Source organism: Chiloscyllium plagiosum, unplaced genomic scaffold (assembly GCF_037043375.1).
Source record: "Chiloscyllium plagiosum isolate Xiang-an unplaced genomic scaffold, Cpla_swu_hap1 HiC_scaffold_30, whole genome shotgun sequence".
Lineage (NCBI taxonomy): Eukaryota > Metazoa > Chordata > Chondrichthyes > Orectolobiformes > Hemiscylliidae > Chiloscyllium > Chiloscyllium plagiosum.
In genome coordinates this window covers 12,287,228-12,305,779 of record NW_028270168.1, presented here as the reverse complement: position 1 = coordinate 12,305,779, position 18,552 = coordinate 12,287,228, and the positions used below count along the sequence as shown (strand labels likewise).

General features: G+C 43.8%; 1 protein-coding gene across 1 annotated transcript in view; it reads left to right on the top strand.

Moving 5' to 3' along the window:
* The window catches only part of LOC122563521 (uncharacterized), a 100,968-nt gene that overhangs the window by 43,570 nt on the left and 38,846 nt on the right, over window positions 1–18,552 (top strand). Inside the window, exon 7 of the mRNA XM_087976972.1 lies at window positions 3,105–3,796. Within this exon, the coding sequence (XP_087833098.1) occupies window positions 3,105–3,796 (692 nt within the window). The remainder of the gene's footprint in view (window positions 1–3,104; window positions 3,797–18,552) is intronic.

The following is an 18,552-nucleotide window of genomic DNA, read 5'->3' as shown; positions in this document are numbered from 1 at the left end:
AAAATTCATCCAGGCCATTAGCAGATATTAAAAAGAGCAACTGTACAAAAATAAAGTACTGCAGATGCTGGAAATCTGAAATAAAACTGAAAATGCTGAAATATCATGAATATTCAACAGATCTGGCAGCAACCACAGATGGAGAAAGAGTTATTGTTTCAGATCTGTGACTTTGATCAAATGTGCTACATGGTCATTAATGGTAGTCATTTATGAACCTTTTGAAAATTAAATCACTGGGTCAAAATCTTGAATTCCCCTCCTAAGGACATTGTGGTCTACCTACAACACACGATCTGCAGCAGTTTGAGGTCAGCTCACCACCTTCTCAAGGGCAAGACAGGATGAGCAATAAATGCTAGCCCAGCCAATGATGCCTACATTCTGCAAGTGGATAAGGTTAGATCACATAGAATCTAAGAAGAGGTAACCAACTGGATACTGTAAATATATGGCTTAGTTTGAGGCATTCAGAAGCCTTTAATGATATATTTGTTTCAGTACTTATAATACAATGTTATACTTAATCATTAACTAGCGCAGTGTGTAGTGTAACCCTTGTATGTACGAACAGACAGTGGAAAAGTACTGAGTACATCTGACTTGTAAAGATATGCTGATGTAAACACACAATAGGAATGACTTTTAATAAAGAGCAGTGTGTACTGGCGGTCTTGGTAGCGGCTGGGAGAGCGAGGCAGACAGCGGGGGTGTTGCCGCCTTGTGAGTGCAGATGCAGGACATGTTGTAAGCTGTGGTAAAAAAAACAAGAACTATTTCGCGCCGCCTCGTGCAGAAGGAGGTCACATGGGGTCAGATATTCGGGAATGCAAGAAGGCGGAGAATGGAATCAGGTCAACAGTCAATCAAGAAGTCAACCACACCTCAATGCTTGCACAATGTTCTGTGATTACATGACATTTTGTACTGTATAAAAGACTGGGTCAGGGGCAGGATAGGGGTCAGACTTCGTGAACTGACACACTCTACTGTTTGTCAGGGACGGGAAGGTCTAGACCCAGAGCTCTGTACACTTTATCCACTTACTGCTAAAATAAACTAAAAGTGTGAGACCGAGTATCTTCTCCTATTGCTTCATTTAAAGAACACACAGGACTTGGCTCACACATAGAAGAAAGTAAGTTGGTAGAATGAGCCAAAGTCCGATAATTTGGTGACCCCGACGTGATGAAGACCGAGAAGTGACGGAAAAGAGAGAAAAATAGAAACAACGGACAACTGACGTCTGATGACAACAACACGCGGTGCCGCATAAAAAAAGGTGAGCAGACGCCTGTTTATATCGAAGTTCTGCAATTGGAGATACTAAATTGATTGTTGTCATTATACTGCAAGTGTCCTAGTAATAGTAAGTGGATAAAGTATTGATATAGTACGTACAGGTTTAAAGTCCCTTGGGGTTAGAGTCCCCATAAAAGCAACAAGGTACGTACGGGTTTAAAGTCCCTTGGGGTTAGAGTCCCCATAAAAGCAACAAAGCTTAATACGTACAGGTTTAAAGTCCCGTGGGGTTAGAGCCCCCATAAAAGCAACAAGGTACGTAAATGTGAGGAGGTTTAAAATCCATTGAGCAGGATCTCATAAAAGCAAATGGAAGGGGAATTTGACAAAGAGTGTGAGGAATACGGAGGATGTTCTTTTGACTTAATGTTGCCCGTAAAACAGCAGTGGGGTAAGGCTAGAAGTCAGTTAGTTAGTGGACTTGCAAAGGACAAACAAAAAACAATGATGGAGAAATATGATAAGATTTGGGACAAATTACAACAACAGGGCAAAGTCCCTAAAGATGAGGAAGGGGGAAATTGTCACCGTTTTTAGGAAAAGCAGAAGAGCAAGCTAAATTAGAAGTTGAAGAGCACATGAAGGAAAAGAAAGGGTCAATATTAGTTAGAAGAAAGTGGACAAAAGAAGGCGGGGAGAAAGAGGAGAGGAGGATTTATCTGCACAACATGACGTTAGCCTGTATGGCAGTAGAAACATTACAAAAGAGAGTAGGTGGTACCTCTAAAACAGAACTGGCAAAGGAGACAGAAAAGGCAGGACCAACCGCGCCATTATATCCTAAATTGCCTGGGGCACAATCACTGCCCCCATATCCTGTAACACAAATGCCACTTATGTATGTTCAAGAAGGGGTGTTGGATGTGCAAGTAGGAACGAGAGAGTATGAAGCAGTAAAAGAGAGACTGGCGGAAGCAGTAGAAGAAAGCATCAGAAAGGTAGAAAAACTAACACTAGAAGCTGACGGAGAGTTAAAGAAGCGGAGGAGGCAAGCAGGGTGGTAATGACACACAGCAGAAACAAAGAACAGCCGAAACAGGGGAGACATTCATTACTGGAAGAGCCAGATGCTCACTCGACACCGTATAGTGTTGAGAGTGAAGGGAGGGGAAGATTACATAGCTCAGGTCAGTTACTAGATGACGGGTTCTCAGACAGAAGAAGGAGAGATTTGAGGGAAGAACGAGATAGAGACAAATTGGATGGGGGGGGGTGGGGAGTCTAAAAATAATACAGATATTGAGGACGAAGAATCCCTGACCGACGATGACCCACACACCTACCCCGTCACTTTGAAAGGCTCACTCACAATGCATATCGAACATGGCCCTCCAATGAAGCCCCTACCTGAACCAAGTTACAACCTGCGTCACAGAGACACATTACGACAACCCGTACAGTATCAGCACCACCAAATGTCATTAATTTACAGAGGCTCCTATACGGGGGATGTTTATCAGCCCTTCACATTTACTGATATGTACTGCATCCTGGATAAAATGCCCCCACCCATGGAGGGAGGTGGGCCTTGGATGACTAAATTTTTCCAATATACACTAGGGTACAAGTTAGCTATGGGCGATTGGAGAGCATTGTTGGGCAAGCAATTGAATATGTGGGAAATACAGCAGATTGAAGCGTCTGCGGGGACCACCTTATTACCTGATTCGGAACCATTTGTGCAGCATGCCACCTGTGTGGGAAGGGCAATGAGGGATAGATTTCCGATTCCACCGGGAGCAATGCACTCACTCACCTTCACAATGAAGGAGGGTGAGGATATGCCTGCCTTTTTGGCTAAGTGTAAGGGCACGTGGACAGATACGGCGGTGAGCCATCCAGGGTCGGGTCAGCTACTGACCACATTATTTCGGAATGCCGTTATGGCAGGGATGCCTAAGGAGGTAAAAGAGGCAATGGAGAGTAATCCTGATATCCCAGGTTGTTCTACAGAACAGTGGGAGAAACACTTGACGCACCACATGAAGCGTCACAGGACAAAACAAGATGAAGATAAACAGAGCAACGAGTCAGCTCAAGTGCAGTTGCTGAAGTTACAGCTTGATCAGGCTAGAAGGAAGGCTAATGATACTAGGAAGGCCTCCCAAAAGACGACTAATCAGATGGTTCAGCGGCCGTTGCCACAAAACAAACTGTCCAGTCTGGACCCAACATCTGATTGGATGCCTCCCTATTCTTACTACGGGGGCAAGCCTATAGGTGATTCGGGAGGAATGCGTGGCAGAGGGAGGGGCCGTGGAGGACCAAGAGGTCAGCCACCCAACACCTATTTTGAATGTGGCCAGCCTGGGCATTGGAGACGGAATTGTCCCATGCTGTGGGGACCCCAGGGAGGCCAGGGATTGATCCGAGGACAGTATGTCCGCTCAAGTCAGCCTCCTTTTCAACAGGCTGCTCAGTCTTATCAAGTCCCAAATGCAGCTACAACCCCGGTGCAAGGACAGTACCCCCAGACTATGCCGGAAGGGCAGGAGTACGAATATTGACGGGGCCCGAGAATCCAGGGGCATGTGGGGTTGGCAGACCCCTATATGTAAATGAGGGTAATGGACAAGAATCTGTCTTTTTTGGTTGACACGGGTTCAAGATTTTCTACCATCACTTGTGATATACCTCGGTGAAATATATCATCCTCCAGCGTCCAGTAAACCAGAAAATCTGCCTTTGACATCGCCACTGATCACATCAGTGGCCGGACAGACCTTTTGTCACCGGTATATATCATCACCTGCATGCCCTATGAATCTGATGGGCTGTCACTTGCTGGTGAGATGTGAGGTCTCGGTTCTGTGCGGATTAGATGGGCTGGTAGTGACCTTTCCAAATGGCTATTCTGTCAACTGTTCTATGACAATGATTCACTCTGGGTCTCAAATGATGCTATCACCGGACACATCACCAATGGCAGAAGGGCAGTGGGCTGATATATACTGGGGACTACTCGAACCTGAAAGCAGGCAGAACAATGGTATTCAGTCTTTATACAGCCAATGACGACCCTGGGTTCAGATGCTGCATCACTATGCTCCTCCTGCAGATCCCCTTCATGTTACCCTGTATTATGATAGAGATGATAATGACATCTATCAGCATTCTATCAGCACTTAGAAGGGACTCAATGGGATATTTCCTCTAGTTGTATTCTGATAGGGAAAGAAGGTGTGGCGGGGGTTGTTGAACTGACTGCAGAACAGTTGGAATGGTATGAGATGTCTGAAGAAGCTATACCTCATCTCACATTGGCCGTGCATGCTAAACATCAGGCCAAAGATCTGGGACCTATGTCCAAACATTTGATGGCGCTAACTGGTTGGGTTTGGACTCAGCTACCCGGTTTACAATATTCACCATCAGAGGAAGCCTATAGAATTATGTACAGGACAACTGACAAGGTACTGCCGGAACATAGGCAGATTGAAAGGTTTCACGGCAGGGGAAAAACAGACCATCCACAGGCTGCAGCGATGCTTGACACTCTACCAGATACCTTGGTCACTGCAAACACATCACACCAATCACATTCGATTTAATTGACCACACTCCAATTTGGCAGAGACCATATTCACACAAACCAGAGGCTGAAGCCGGCATTGCCGACACAATTGAAGGATTGTTAGCAGCAACGGTGCTAGAACCCTCCCAGTCAGCCTGGAACACCCCCATTCTACCGGTAAAGAAGCAGGATACAGGTAGATATAGGATGACGCATGATCTCAGACGGATCAATTGTGTTGTTTCCACTCCAATAGTTCCAGTTCCGAAACCCTACACTGCAATGTCTGTGCTGACCCCTGACCATAAGTGGTTCTTGTGCATTGCTCTGGCCAACGCGTTCTTCTGTTTGCCCTTAGCTGATCATTTGAGGGACATTTTCTCGTTTACCTATAAAGGCCAACAACTACGTTATACAAGAGTCCCTCAAGGGTTCATTTTGTCACCGGGGGTGTTTAATCAGGTACTGAAACAGCAGCTGAAGGACCTGTCACTCCCAACTGGGGTCATATTGATCCAGTATGTGGATGACATTCTTTTGGCGGCACACGACCATGTTTCTTGTCTGGCAGCCACAAAGACGTTGCTGCTTCGTATGTATGAAGTTGGTTTCCAAATCTCACGGGCTAAATTACAATGCTGCAGACAGACGGTGTCTTTTTTGGGTAGAGTGATTTCCGCTAAGAGAACAGGTCTCTCTCCGTCCCATAGATCCTCCATTCTGCATCATACCAAACCAGTCACTGTAAAAGACATGCTCTCATTTCTTGGGTTGGCAGGATACAGCAGACAATTCGTTGCATCATGTGGGGAGCTCACTTTCCCTCTGAGGGCCATGGTAAATGAGCAAGGCATGAGAAATTTGTCGGCCCATTTGCAGTGGACCACGGAGGCAGACAAAAGTTTCATATCTCTTAAACAGGCCCTATCGTGGGCTGCTGATTTAGGGGTCCCTGATTACAAAGAGCCATTTTTCCTCGATATTTCTGAAAAATAACACACAGTAAATGGTGTTCTTTTTCAAAAAAAAGGGGGAGGCAGGCAGGTGCTGATGTATGTAAGTGTTACCCTTGACCCAATAGAGGACAAACACCCGCCATGTACAAGACATGCAGCAGGGGTAGCAAAAATTCTCCAAAAGGTAGCACATATAGTCATGGGCCATTCACTAACAGTACTGATGACACATAGTATAGTGGCCTATGTGAACTCAACAGCCTTTACAATGACGTCACTGCGGCAAACCAGGTTAGAGAAAATCTTGAATGCACCACATATAACTTTTACATACGAAGGAATTAACATGGCTGACAACATGGGAGAAGGAGAGCCACACATGTGTGAGGAAAGGATACAGAGAGACATCAAAGTTAGGGCAGATTTACAGGCAATTCCACTAGTAGACCCAGAAGTAGTGCTGTTCACAGATGGTTGCTGTTACAGACATCCACTGAAGGACTTAAAGCAGCCTATGCAGTGGTGCGATGGACAAGTGAGGGATTTGAGGAAGTGTTGACAGGAAAAGTGACAGGCAAAGAATCGGCCCAGTTGGCTGAATGATAGCTGCGTTAGAATGGTCAGAGGGAAAAAGAGTAAATATTTACACCGACTCTGCACATGTGGCAGGGGCTATACAGGTAGAACTCAGTCAATGGATTAGAGCAGGATTCTTAACAGCAGCAAAAACCCCAATTAAACATGAAAAAGATATGAAAAGATTAGCGGAGGCCTGCAGAAGTGGTGGTGGTCAAGTGTAGAGGACATGATAAAGCAGATACAGTAGTAGCGAAGGGCAATCAGGAAGCCGACTCAGCAGCAAAGAAAGCAGCAGGATATACACCACAGTATATAATGATGCAAACAGAGAGAACAGTGTATGACCTGCTGCCTGCCTGCGATGCAAATGTGTTAATCAAAGAGCAGTAGAAAGCCTCTCCTCATGAACTGACAGTTTGGAGAGAGAGAGGGGCCACAGAGTCAGAAGGGATTGGGAGGTCACCGGACGGTAGACCAGTCCTACCCCCAGGTTTGATAGCTTCCATCCTCCAGGAAGCCCATGGGTTGACACATTGTGGAAAAACACAGATGCAGAGGTATCTGACACATTGGTGGCATCCGTTCTTGCCAGCAATGATTGAAAATTATATCAGGGAATGTAGAACGTGTACAGAATACAATGTGAGACCAACAGTGAAACCACATGAGGGAAAATTCCCTCTTCCAAGAATGCTAGGTCAGGAAATAGTGATCGACTACACTGACATGATAGAGAGAGTAAACGGACACCGGTACCTTTTGGTAGCAGTGGATGCATACACTGGTTGGCCAGAAGCGATACCGGCAAAAAAGGAAGACGCAAAAACAGTGATCAAATTTTTGATAAACCAATACATTCCAATGCATGGGTTTCCAAAGAGAGTCAGGTCAGATAATGGCACACATTTCAAGAACAAAGACCTGCAAGAAGGTGAAGCAGCTTTAGGACTGAAACATGCGTTTGGAACAGTGTACCATCCTCAGTCACAGGGAAAATTGGAAAGAATGAATCAGTCCATAAGAGGAAAAATAGGAAAAGTGTGTGCACAAACAAAGTTAAGCTGGGTGGATGCCCTACCCTTTGCTTTACTGTCCATTAGAAGTTCAGTAAACTCTATCACAGGGTTTACCCCATACGAGCTAAGAACAGGGCAGCAGTTCCCGGGACCAGGAGCTGGAATACAGATGTTAGAGGCAGGAGGAGCCTCTATAAGGTACAAACCTTACTATGATCAACTAACAGCTTTGGTGTCAGCTTTCTCCAAACAGATTGGATTGGAAAAGGGGGACCGACAGAGCCAGGTGCCACCTACCACGGACTGGGTCCTGCTGAAGGTGATCATACGGAAGTGGTCGGAGCCAAGGTGGACAGGACCTAACAGGGTGGTGGAGGGGACATCCCATGTGGTCAGACTGCAGGGGGTAATCAACACAGCAATTGAAGGGAAGGTTTCCCCGCCCGACCAGATGGAAACCATGACTCTGGCAAGAAGGGAAAACTATGCATCGGAGAGTGAATGTGATGTATAAAACTGGTTTGTTGGTCTCATTTTGATGAGACCAAAAGGGGGATTTGTAAATATATGGCTTAGTTTGAGGCATTCAGAAGCCTTTAATGATATATTTGTTTCAGTACTTATAATACAATGTTATACTTAATCATTAACTAGCGCAGTGTGTAGTGTAACCCTTGTATGTACGAACAGACAGTGGAAAAGTACTGAGTACATCTGACTTGTAAAGATATGCTGATGTAAACACACAATAGGAATGACTTTTAATAAAGAGCAGTGTGTACTGGCGGTCTTGGTAGCGGCTGGGAGAGCGAGGCAGACAGCGGGGGTGTTGCCGCCCTGTGAGTGCAGATGCAGGACATTTTGTAAACTGTGGTAAAAAAAACAAGAACTATTTCGCGCCACCTCCTGCAGAAGGAGGTCACATGGGGTCAGATATTCGGGAACACGAGAAGGCAGAGAATGGAGTCAGGTCAACAGTCAATCAAGAAGACAACCACACCTCAATGCTTGCACAATGTTCTGTGATTACATGACGTTTTGTACTGTATAAAAGACTGGGTCAGGGGCAGGATAGGGGTCAGACTTCGTGAACTGACACACTCTGCTGTTTGTCAGGGACGGGAAGGTCTAGACCCAGAGCTCTGTATACTTTATCCACTTACTGCTAAAATAAACTAAAAGTGTGAGACCGAATATCTTCTCCTATTGCTTCATTTAAAGAACACGCAGGACTTGGCTCACACATAGAAGAAAGTAAGTTGGTAGATTGAGCCAAAGTCCGACAATACAAAATTGGCTTGATGGTCAGAGACAGAGGATGGTGGAAGAGGGTTGTTTTTTTAGATTGGAGAGCTGTAACCAGTGGTGTGCTGCAAGGATTGGCGCTGGGTTTACTACTGATCATATGATTTTGGATGAGAATATCAGAGGTATGATTAGTAAGTTTGTGAACAATACCAATATTGGTGGTATAATGGATAGTGAAGAAGGTTATCTAAGAGTACAATGGGATCTTGATCGGCTCGGTCACTGCCGAGGAATGGCAGATGGGATTTAATTCAGATAAATGTGAGGTATTTATTTGGTAGGTGAACCAGGACATAACTTAGAGTTAATGGTAGGACCTTGGGAATATACACAAATAGAGATGTAAGAGTGCAGGTTCATAGTTTCTTGAAAGTGGTGTTCCGGGTAGACCGGGTGATGGTGAAAGTTTTTAGCATGCTTGCCTTCATTTGATCAGAACATTGCGTATAGGAGTTGGAATGTCATGCTACAGCTGTACAAAACATTGGTATGGTCACATTTTGAGTACAAACAGGATTCTGGGGATACTTGGGGATTCCTGAAGAAGGGCTTATGCCCGAAACGTTGATTCTCCTGTTCCCTGGATGCTGCCTGACCTACTGCGCTTTTCCAGCAACACATTTTCAGCACATTTTGAGTACTGCATGCAATCCTAGTCACTCTGCTATAGGAGGGATGTTAATAAATTGGGAAGGGTACAAAAAAGATTTACAAGGATGTTACTGAGACTGGAAGGTTTGAGTTATAAGCAGAGGCTTGGGACTTTCCTCGCTGAAGCATAGGAGGCTGAGGGGTGATCTTAATGAATGTTTATAAAATTAAGAGATGTGGATATGATGAATAGCTGTGGTCTTTTTCCCAGGATAGGAGAGTGCAGAACTAGACGACATAGATGTAAGGTGAGAGGAAAAATTCAAAAGATACCTGAGTGGTAACTCCCACACAGTGTGGTGGGTGTATGGTAACCAGCTACTGGAGGAAGTGGTAGAGGTGGGTACAATTTAAAAGACATTTGAACAGGTAAATGGATAGGAAAGGTTTAAAGGGATATGGGCTAAATGCTGGCAAAAGGGACCATTGAAGTTAAGAAAGTTTGTTTGTCATGGACAAGTTGTGCTGTGTACGTCTGCAACTCTAAGTGAATTTAAAATGCTAATTCAGATAGACGTGGATAATGTCAACCCAGTTCATAGTGGACCCCATTGTTTGAAGGGAATTCTCATTAATGGAGGAACCTATTGTCACAGTAATAGCCAGTGTGATAAGTCAATGTGATTGTTGCAGTGATTATGGTCATGACAGGGTGCTTTACCATTTATCTTCAGTTTAGTCCAGGATTTCTCAAAAGCCCTTCTTCCTTAACTGTACCTGCATTCACCGCTTTCTCTGGCAATTCAGTCCACACAAGCCACTGTTTCTAAAACAAAAACGTTGCCCCTCATCTCTTTTAAATCTTTCTCCCCTCATCTTTTTTTTAAAAAGCCCCCTATTTTTGAACTCCCCCACCCTAGGGAAAAGATAATTGACATTCACCTTATCTATGTCCCTCATTTTATAAATCTCAATAAGGTCATTGCTAAACTCCTATGTTGCAGTGAAAAAATGTCCCATTCTTTACAGTCTATTTCTATATTTCAAGCCCTCCATTCCTGACAGCATCCTGGTAAACCTTTTCTGAACGCACTTCAGTTTAACGGTTTGTGGTAGTTGCCGGCTGACCAACTGTATTGCCCATCCTGTCCACCCTTGACAAAGTGGTGGTCAGCTGCCACCTTGTAACTGCTGAGATTAATTTGTGTTGGTATCCCCAGAATCTATAGTTGAGGGTATTTTCACAATCTCTTTTCTGTCTGCAGGAAGAGTTGATAGCTGTTTTAATAAGCATTCTTTCGGATGTCATGTATACAAACCTCTTATCTTTAGCATTATTCACAACATGAAATATGTTTTATCAAATAACCTGTGATAAAAATCCCATTATTATCTTCTTTTGCCTGCACCACTATTGCTTTAGTCATTTAATCCATCTTGCCTTCTGCAAAAACCTAGATTTTCCCTCTGTTCTCTCCTCTCCACCCCACCTTTATTCCCTATCTCTGTTACTTCCTTAAAGCAGGTAACATAACGCATGTTTTTTTCAGCTTTGACAGCAGTCATCTATCTGAAACATGCCCTCTATTTCTGTCTCCATACATATGGTCTGAAATGTTGACTATAGAGTTGACTAAACTAAAACAGTGGTGTCAGTTTTTATTTCACATTTCAGATTGAAGAGACCATGGGTTTTGAAGGTGCTATTGTAGGTGTTGATGAATTACTGCAGTGCATTTTTAAAGTGATATATGTCCCTTCCTCTGTGCTCTAGTGTGGAGAACAATTTTTTTATGTGGTAAGGGATGTGATCAAGCAAGCTGCTTTGTCTTGGATGGTGTTGAACTCCTTGAATGTTACTGGAGTTGCACTCATTGAAGTAAATTGGGAGTATTCTATCACAGTTGTAAATGGAGGACAGTCTTTGGTGACTCAAGAAATGAGTTACTTAGCAGAGAGTTTCCAGCCTCTGAACTGCTCTTGTAGTATTTATTTTACTAGTCCAGTTAAGATGCTGGGCAATGGTAAACCCAAGGATGTTGATCGGGGAGGATTCAGCAATGGTAGTACCATAGAATATCTTATATGCAATAATGTGTATTCACTGTTGTAACATAAAATAACACTGCAGTCATTTGTACACACCAATGCTGGAGAAATAGTAACGAGATGCATGACTAATTCATCTGATTTGTAGTGACATCAGTTGAGGGATATATTTTGGCCGTTGGTACATTGGGGCAACGTCCCTGCTTTTCTAATAGTTGCAGGGTTTGATTGCATCTCCAGCCATGCAGTAATCTATGAATGCACACAGAAGTGTGAACAAAGATTATCATCTGGGCTTCTATTTGTGATTCAAACCCACAAACCTTGGACTGACAGACAAGAGTGTTAACATTGAACCAAGGCTGTTACCCGAAGGCAAATTCAAACATCATCAATTTCTTGGCCATCTTCTTGGTGCCTTGGCAATAGGTGTCATTGTGTGACCCATCAAGGTCTTGTGCCCATTGGATAGATTGGCATTACATCCACAAGCATCAACTCCCTTCACGCTCAATAGCAGTGGTGTGTACTATCTACAAGATGTAGTGCAAAAAGTCACCAAAAATACTCAGACAGCACCTCTTAAATCCATGATCACTTCCGTCTAGAAGGACAAGGTTATGGGAACATCACCACTTTCAAGTTCCCCTCCTAGCCACTCACCATCCTAACTTGGAAATATATCACCGTTCTTTCATTGTCACTGGGTCCAAATCCTGGAATTTCCTCCCTGAGGGCATGTGAGCCAATCCATAACAGGTGGAGCGCAGTTTTCAAGAAGGCAGCTCACTACCACCTTCTCAAGGGCAACTAGAAATGGGCAATAAAGGCTGCCCAGCTACACCCACATCCCATAGATGAATAAAAAAAGTACCTTCAGAAGAAGGATGAGATAATCTTGGAGAAAACTAAAGCCATGCAATTACTTGTAATGAGAAAAGATAATTTGTATATTCAAGAGTCTTTATTAAAAATACCTTCTTTTAGAAAATAACCAGGAAGTGGTGAATGTTTAATTGTAGAATTCATTCACACAGTGTGAACATTGCTGGTAAAGTCAGTTTTTATTTACCATTCCTAATAGCCCATGAGAAGGCAATGGTGAGCTGCCTTCTTGAATACAACTGAGTACCTTGCAAGATCATTTCAGACAGTTGTTAAAAATGAGCTACATATGGGTGGGAAGTACCTGTAAATCATATATGGTAAGGACAGCAGACTGGATTTGGTGGGGCAAAAGTGGTTTGAGTGGAATCTGGCAGTGGCCATGGTCACTGCTGGTGGTCTCATCTTTTCATTTAATGTTTATTTAATTAAGTTGTAATCCCTCAGTTGCTATCATGGATTTTGAATTTATAAATCCAGACTATCAGTCTGAGTCTGTGGATTATAAATTCATTGTAAGTGTTAATGTTTAAAAGAATTTGGGGGTGCCTGTGCAATGATGCTGAACGTCAGTGGACAGGTGCAGCAAGCAATCAGGATGGCAAATAGATTTTGGCCTTCCTTGTAAAGGGGTTGGAGTGCAGGAATAAAGAAGTATTGGTAAAACTGTACAGCATTATGGTGAACAGTTTTGGTCTTGACATTTAGGAAAACATATAATGGAGGTGGTGCACTGTTGATTCACTATGTTGGTTCCTTGCGTGATGAATTTGTTTGATCATGCATAATTTGAGGCTATATTGTCTGGCGTTTAGAAGAATGAGAGGCAAACACATTGAGAAATACAAGATTCTGAAGGGCCCTAACAGGGTAGATATTAAAAGGTTGTTTCTGTAGGATTGTGATGAGATAAGCCAGGTAGACCTCTTAGAATATAAATTCCTTAATTGGGGCTGTTAACTTGGTCCGATGAGGGAGTCCTGGCTGATAGATATAATTCGGAGTATCTAAGCAATCAGGACGTCCTACCCACCTTTTGGCTTCCTTAACCGCCGTTCACACCTTCCGACCATCTCTCTGACAGCCCACCCCGGTAGCTGCCCAGGGTTACAGTGCTGAGGACAGCCTGCCCACCTTCTAGCTCTCGGTCTGCCCCTACGTGCCATCTGGCTCACGTCCACCCCAATGAACCATCTGGCCTGTGGACTGTCCTGACACACCTTCTGGCCACAGGCTGTTCTAGAGGAGGTTGGAAGGTGTGTCAGGGCGGATTGAGAACTGGAAGGGGCATGGGGCAGACAGAGAGCCAGAAGGGGTGTAGGGGCAGTCTGCCTTACAGTGGCCAGAAGGTGGGAGGGATGGGAGGCTTGCTGGGTTGCTGGGGGAGGAGTCTGTATTCTATGCACCGATTCTTATCTAATTGGATGGTCATGTCTGTATTTGTTACTGCTTCTTTCATGATGACTGAAAGTGGGATTTGAGGTTTGTCCTCATTTCCCTGGAAACTGGTTGAATGGTCGGGTTTGAGGCCTGGCTTTGCTGATCCTCTCCCTTGTAAATTGCTGTTTCTCTGTATACAGTTATTAATGTTAATTGTTTGCTTGTAAATTGTATTGTTGAATAAAATAATATAGTCAGGAAAAAAGTATAAACAGGAGTGTCAGCCGGAAGGGGCTAGGGGGCGGGCTGACTTTGAGTGTCTGGAAGGTGGGTGGGTCGTGTGATTTGCTGAGTTGCCAAGGTTGTCAGTGTTATTTGCACTGTTTTATTGTTCGGTTTATCGGACTGTTCATATGCGATTGCGTCTATTGTTTCCTTTTTGAGATAATAAGGTGGGATTTGAGGTTTGTCCTCTTTTCCCTGTGAACTTGCTGTACGGTGGGGTTTGGGGGTCTGGCTTTGTTGCCTCTTTCCCTGTGAATTGCTGTTTCTTGTAAACTGTGGTTCATTGTTCACTGTTTGTAACTTGCACTGTTTAATAAAAAAAAAGGAGCGTCACCCAAAAGAGGCGTAGGGGCAGGCTGCCTTTGAGTGGCTGAAAGGTGGAAGGGACAAGTGGTTTGCTAGTTTGCCAGGGTTGTCTGTGTTATTTGCACTGTTTTATTGATCAGTTTATCGAACTGTCTGGAGATGATTGTGTTCACTGTTTCCTTCTTTATAATGGAAGGTGGGATTCTAGGTTACCTCATTTGTCTGCGATCTGGTTGTACTGTGGATTTTGAGGGGTCTGGCTTTGCTGCCCCTTCCCCTGTAAATTGCTATTTCTTGTACAGGCTGTTCATGTTAGCTGTTTGTTTGCAGTTTGTAATAGTTAATAAAATATACTATAAACAAGAGTGTCAGGGGTTCAGTTCACTCAGAGCTGGCTCCAAGGAAGCTGGACCACGCTCAAGTACTACACACGTGTAAACAAAGGGTGACATGGTGATGTGATGTCAGTCTCTGTGGAGTTATCTCAGTTGCAATGAGAGGAAAAGAAGAGATGCTCCTGAAGAAATTTGCTCACAACAGTCATCTTTGAGTTGGGGGTAAGCATTTCTGGCACTATGGTGTTATTTGGGAAGCCAGACTCATTTGATCCTGCTGTCAAAGACTGAGCCCAGTAGGTGTTATATTCTCCAGGCAAATGACATTGGGGCAGATAGAAAGCAACGAGTAATTCTCCTGTCAGCTTGTGGGCTTGCAGCTTTTTCAATTATTGGCAGCCTAACATTTCCTGAGGCACTACATCCAAAAACCTCTCAAGAGTTGATGGATTTATTGAAGGAATATTTTGACTCCCAAGTCTCTTAAAATTCTGAGGTGCTATCAGTTTTACTCAGCAATTACAGAACTGGGGAAATTGGTGTCAGGATGTTTGAAAAGGTTTAACAGCTCGCAGAGTCACATAACCTTGGTTTATCCTTTAATGAGATTCTGAGAGGTCGTTTGGTATGTAGGATTAATGATGTAACCACACAAAAGTGCCTGGCTGAAGCCCAGCTGGACTTCAAACAAGCACTAATCTGGCTTCATTATTAGACAATGCAGCAAGTGAAGTTTATGATTACTGGGTATGCTGATGGAAGTGGACTCCCTCAAAGACACCAAGATAGGAAATGACGATCTGATCATCCTCTTTGACACGACAGCGGTATTCACATTAATTAACACCAACCTGGCCAAAGAAACACTGACCTCACTACTAGACGAACCAAGGACACAAACACCAAACAGCACCAACTCCACCAGCAAGGACAGCATCCTCAAACTAGTAGACTGGTGCCTCACAACACACTTCACCTTCAATGACAAGACCTACACAAATCAATGGGACACCTATGGGATCACCAATATCAGGATTCTTGGCAGAAGCAGTTATGCAGAGGTTGGAACAAACAGCCCTCCCCATGAACTAGCTCAAGCTTTGGGTCCGCTATGTGGATGAAACCTTTGTCATCATGAAACGGAACAAAATTAGAAGAAACCCACAAACACAAACAACATCTTTACCAATATAAAGTTCACTAATGAGGAAGGGAACAACAGGCATCCCTTCCTAGACTCACAGTAGAACTAAAAGCTAATGGAGAGCTGAAAAAAGTGACATTGACCAGATACTCAACTACAGGAGCAAATCAACCCAATGCCCACAAACAGAGCTGCATCAGGACATTATTTAAATAAGCCATAACACTGCAGCACTGAGGAACTATGAGAAGTCAAAAGAAAAATACCTATACAGCCTGTTCAAGAACAATAGGTACCTGATAAGCACAGTCCACCAATTCTTCCACAATAAACCTAAACAAGACAACCCGCTCAGAGACTCTAGTCACATTACCGTACATTAAATACATCTCAGATGATGAACAGACTATTCTGACCCCTTGGCATCATGGCAGCCTAAAACCTACCAACACACTGAAACAGATCTTGGTGAATCGAAAGGACTCTGTACCAACAACCAGCAGAACAAACAAATACAAAATACCCTATAAGAACTGCAACAAACGTCACTTTAGACAGACTGTTAGGAAACTAGCCACCAAAAAGACAACTAACTATCACTAGTATCTTTACACACAGATGATGAGGGACACCAGCTCAACTGGGACAATACATCCATCCTGGGACAGGTTAAACAAAGACACACATAGGAATTCCTAGAGTCCTGGCATTCAAACCAGAACTCCATCAATAAACATCAGTTTAAACCCCATTTATCAACCTCTCAGAAAAAGAACCGGAAGTGATATCACCCACTACAACAGACCAAGACACACAAATAACAAGCAGGGCAGTACACCAGGGCTTTACCAGAGGCTCACTGACAATGTTACCTAGCATGGTGGCAAAACTTCTGAGAAAACTTCTTCCAGCTCAGTGAGCAAACTTACAACCTGACCCTCACCAGGCCAACTAAGCTGGGGTACACCACTTGATTGAAGGCAATTGCAAATCCTTACACAAGACATATCCTGGACAGAGGGAGTCTCAATCATATCACAGCAAAAACCTAACAAAATCTAAGCCTTGGCTAAATGGTTCAACTGACTGTGGTGAAAGGCTTGGGCCCAAGCCTGACAGGGTGAAATTGGTTGAGAAAGATTTGCCTTGACAGGTTCAACATTTCTCAGTTAGTTAATGGCTGTCTGAAAGAAGTCCTAATTAAATATGCAAACATTTCTCAGGAAGGCCTAGGGACTATCAAAGGAGCCAAGGCCATCTTGTGTGTTGACCAGGAAACAATTCCATGATCTGCAAGGCCGAGCCTGTGCCATTTGCCTTACGTGCAAAAGTAGAGGCCGAAATCAGGAAGTTGGGAAACAAAGGAATCATCAAACCAGTGCAGTTTGTGAAATGGACAGCACCAGTCATACCAATTGTGAAGCCAAGTAGGATTTTAAATAAATGGTAGACCGTTTTCTGCAGCAGGACAAATACCCAATCCCTCGCATAGCGTGTTTAGTCAAACCTGGCAGGAGGCATCCTTCACTAAACCGGACATAACCCATGTGTGCTAGTCATTGCAGGTGGATGAGGATTCCCAGAAGTATGCTACATTAATACCCATAAGGATTTGTATCAATATATGGGAGTGCCATTTGCGATATCATCAGGCAGTGCCATTTTTCAGTGGAATATGGCAAACATTTCACAAGGTCTACTGCAGGTCGCCATATAATGGGATAATGTGCTAATAATAGGGAAGACTAATAGAGTACTTAGAGAATTTGAACGTAGACCTTAAATGTTTCTCCAAGGTAGGGTATGTCTTAGAAGGGGAAAATATGTGTTCCAGGCACCCCAGGTGATCTAATTGAGCTACACAGTTAACAAGATTGGGTTACACCCTTTGGAAAATAAAATAAGGGCGATCAAAGATGCCCCAGCTCCCATGTTTGTACTGGTGCTTAGGTGGTTCGTCAGAATAGTAAATTATTAAGGAAAGTTCGACTCCATCTTGGCACCCTTACATCTGCTATTGAAAAAGGATCAGCCTTGGATATGGTCTTGTAGCCAAGATGTAGTGTTTAGGGAAGAGAAGGAGCAGCTGTCATTGTCTAAGGTGTTGGCACAGATTGATACCAGACGAGATCTGGTGCTGATGTGCGATGCCTCCCTGTATGGTATCAGGGTAGTGTGGCTCACAGGTGGCCCAATGGAGAGGAACTCCTAATAGCACATGCTTCCTGGACTTTGGCGGGTGCAGAGTGCAAATACTCCCAGATAGAGAAAGAATGTTTGGCAGTCATCTTTGGTATTCCACTAATACTTGTACGGATGTAAATTTGTAATTGTAACAGACCACAAGCACTAGTTAGGGCTACTCGAAGTGGACAAGGCCGTGCCGCAATAACTTCGGGTTGAATTCAGTGGTGGGCTGTTCTTCCAAGTGCATTCAATTATAAGTTGGAACACTCTCTGCGAGGCCGAGTCGCAAATGAGGATACTTTTGAGCCATCTCCCATTGGCAGATACGTGAGCAGTGTTGCCACCGAAGGAAGAGTCCATTCTGATTTTAAATTTTTTGGATACATTTCCATCACCACTGAAATATCAGACTGCGGATTAAAAAGGATCCAGTTCTGGCAAAACTAAAGCACATAGTGGTGATGGGGAAACAAAAGGGTCATCACAACCAAAATTGAAATCTTTCTGGACCTGGACCTTGACCTGGACCGTAGATGATGGCATTTTATTACAGAGAGCAAGAGTGATTCTCCCAAGCAAAGGTTGCTGCCAGACATTGGCTGAACTCCATCAGGGTCATCTCAGGGTTTCCAAATGAAGATGTTGGTGAAAAGTTATGTCTGGCCGTCAGGAATGGATGCCACCACAACTGTGTTGGTGGGGCAGTGCCCAGAAT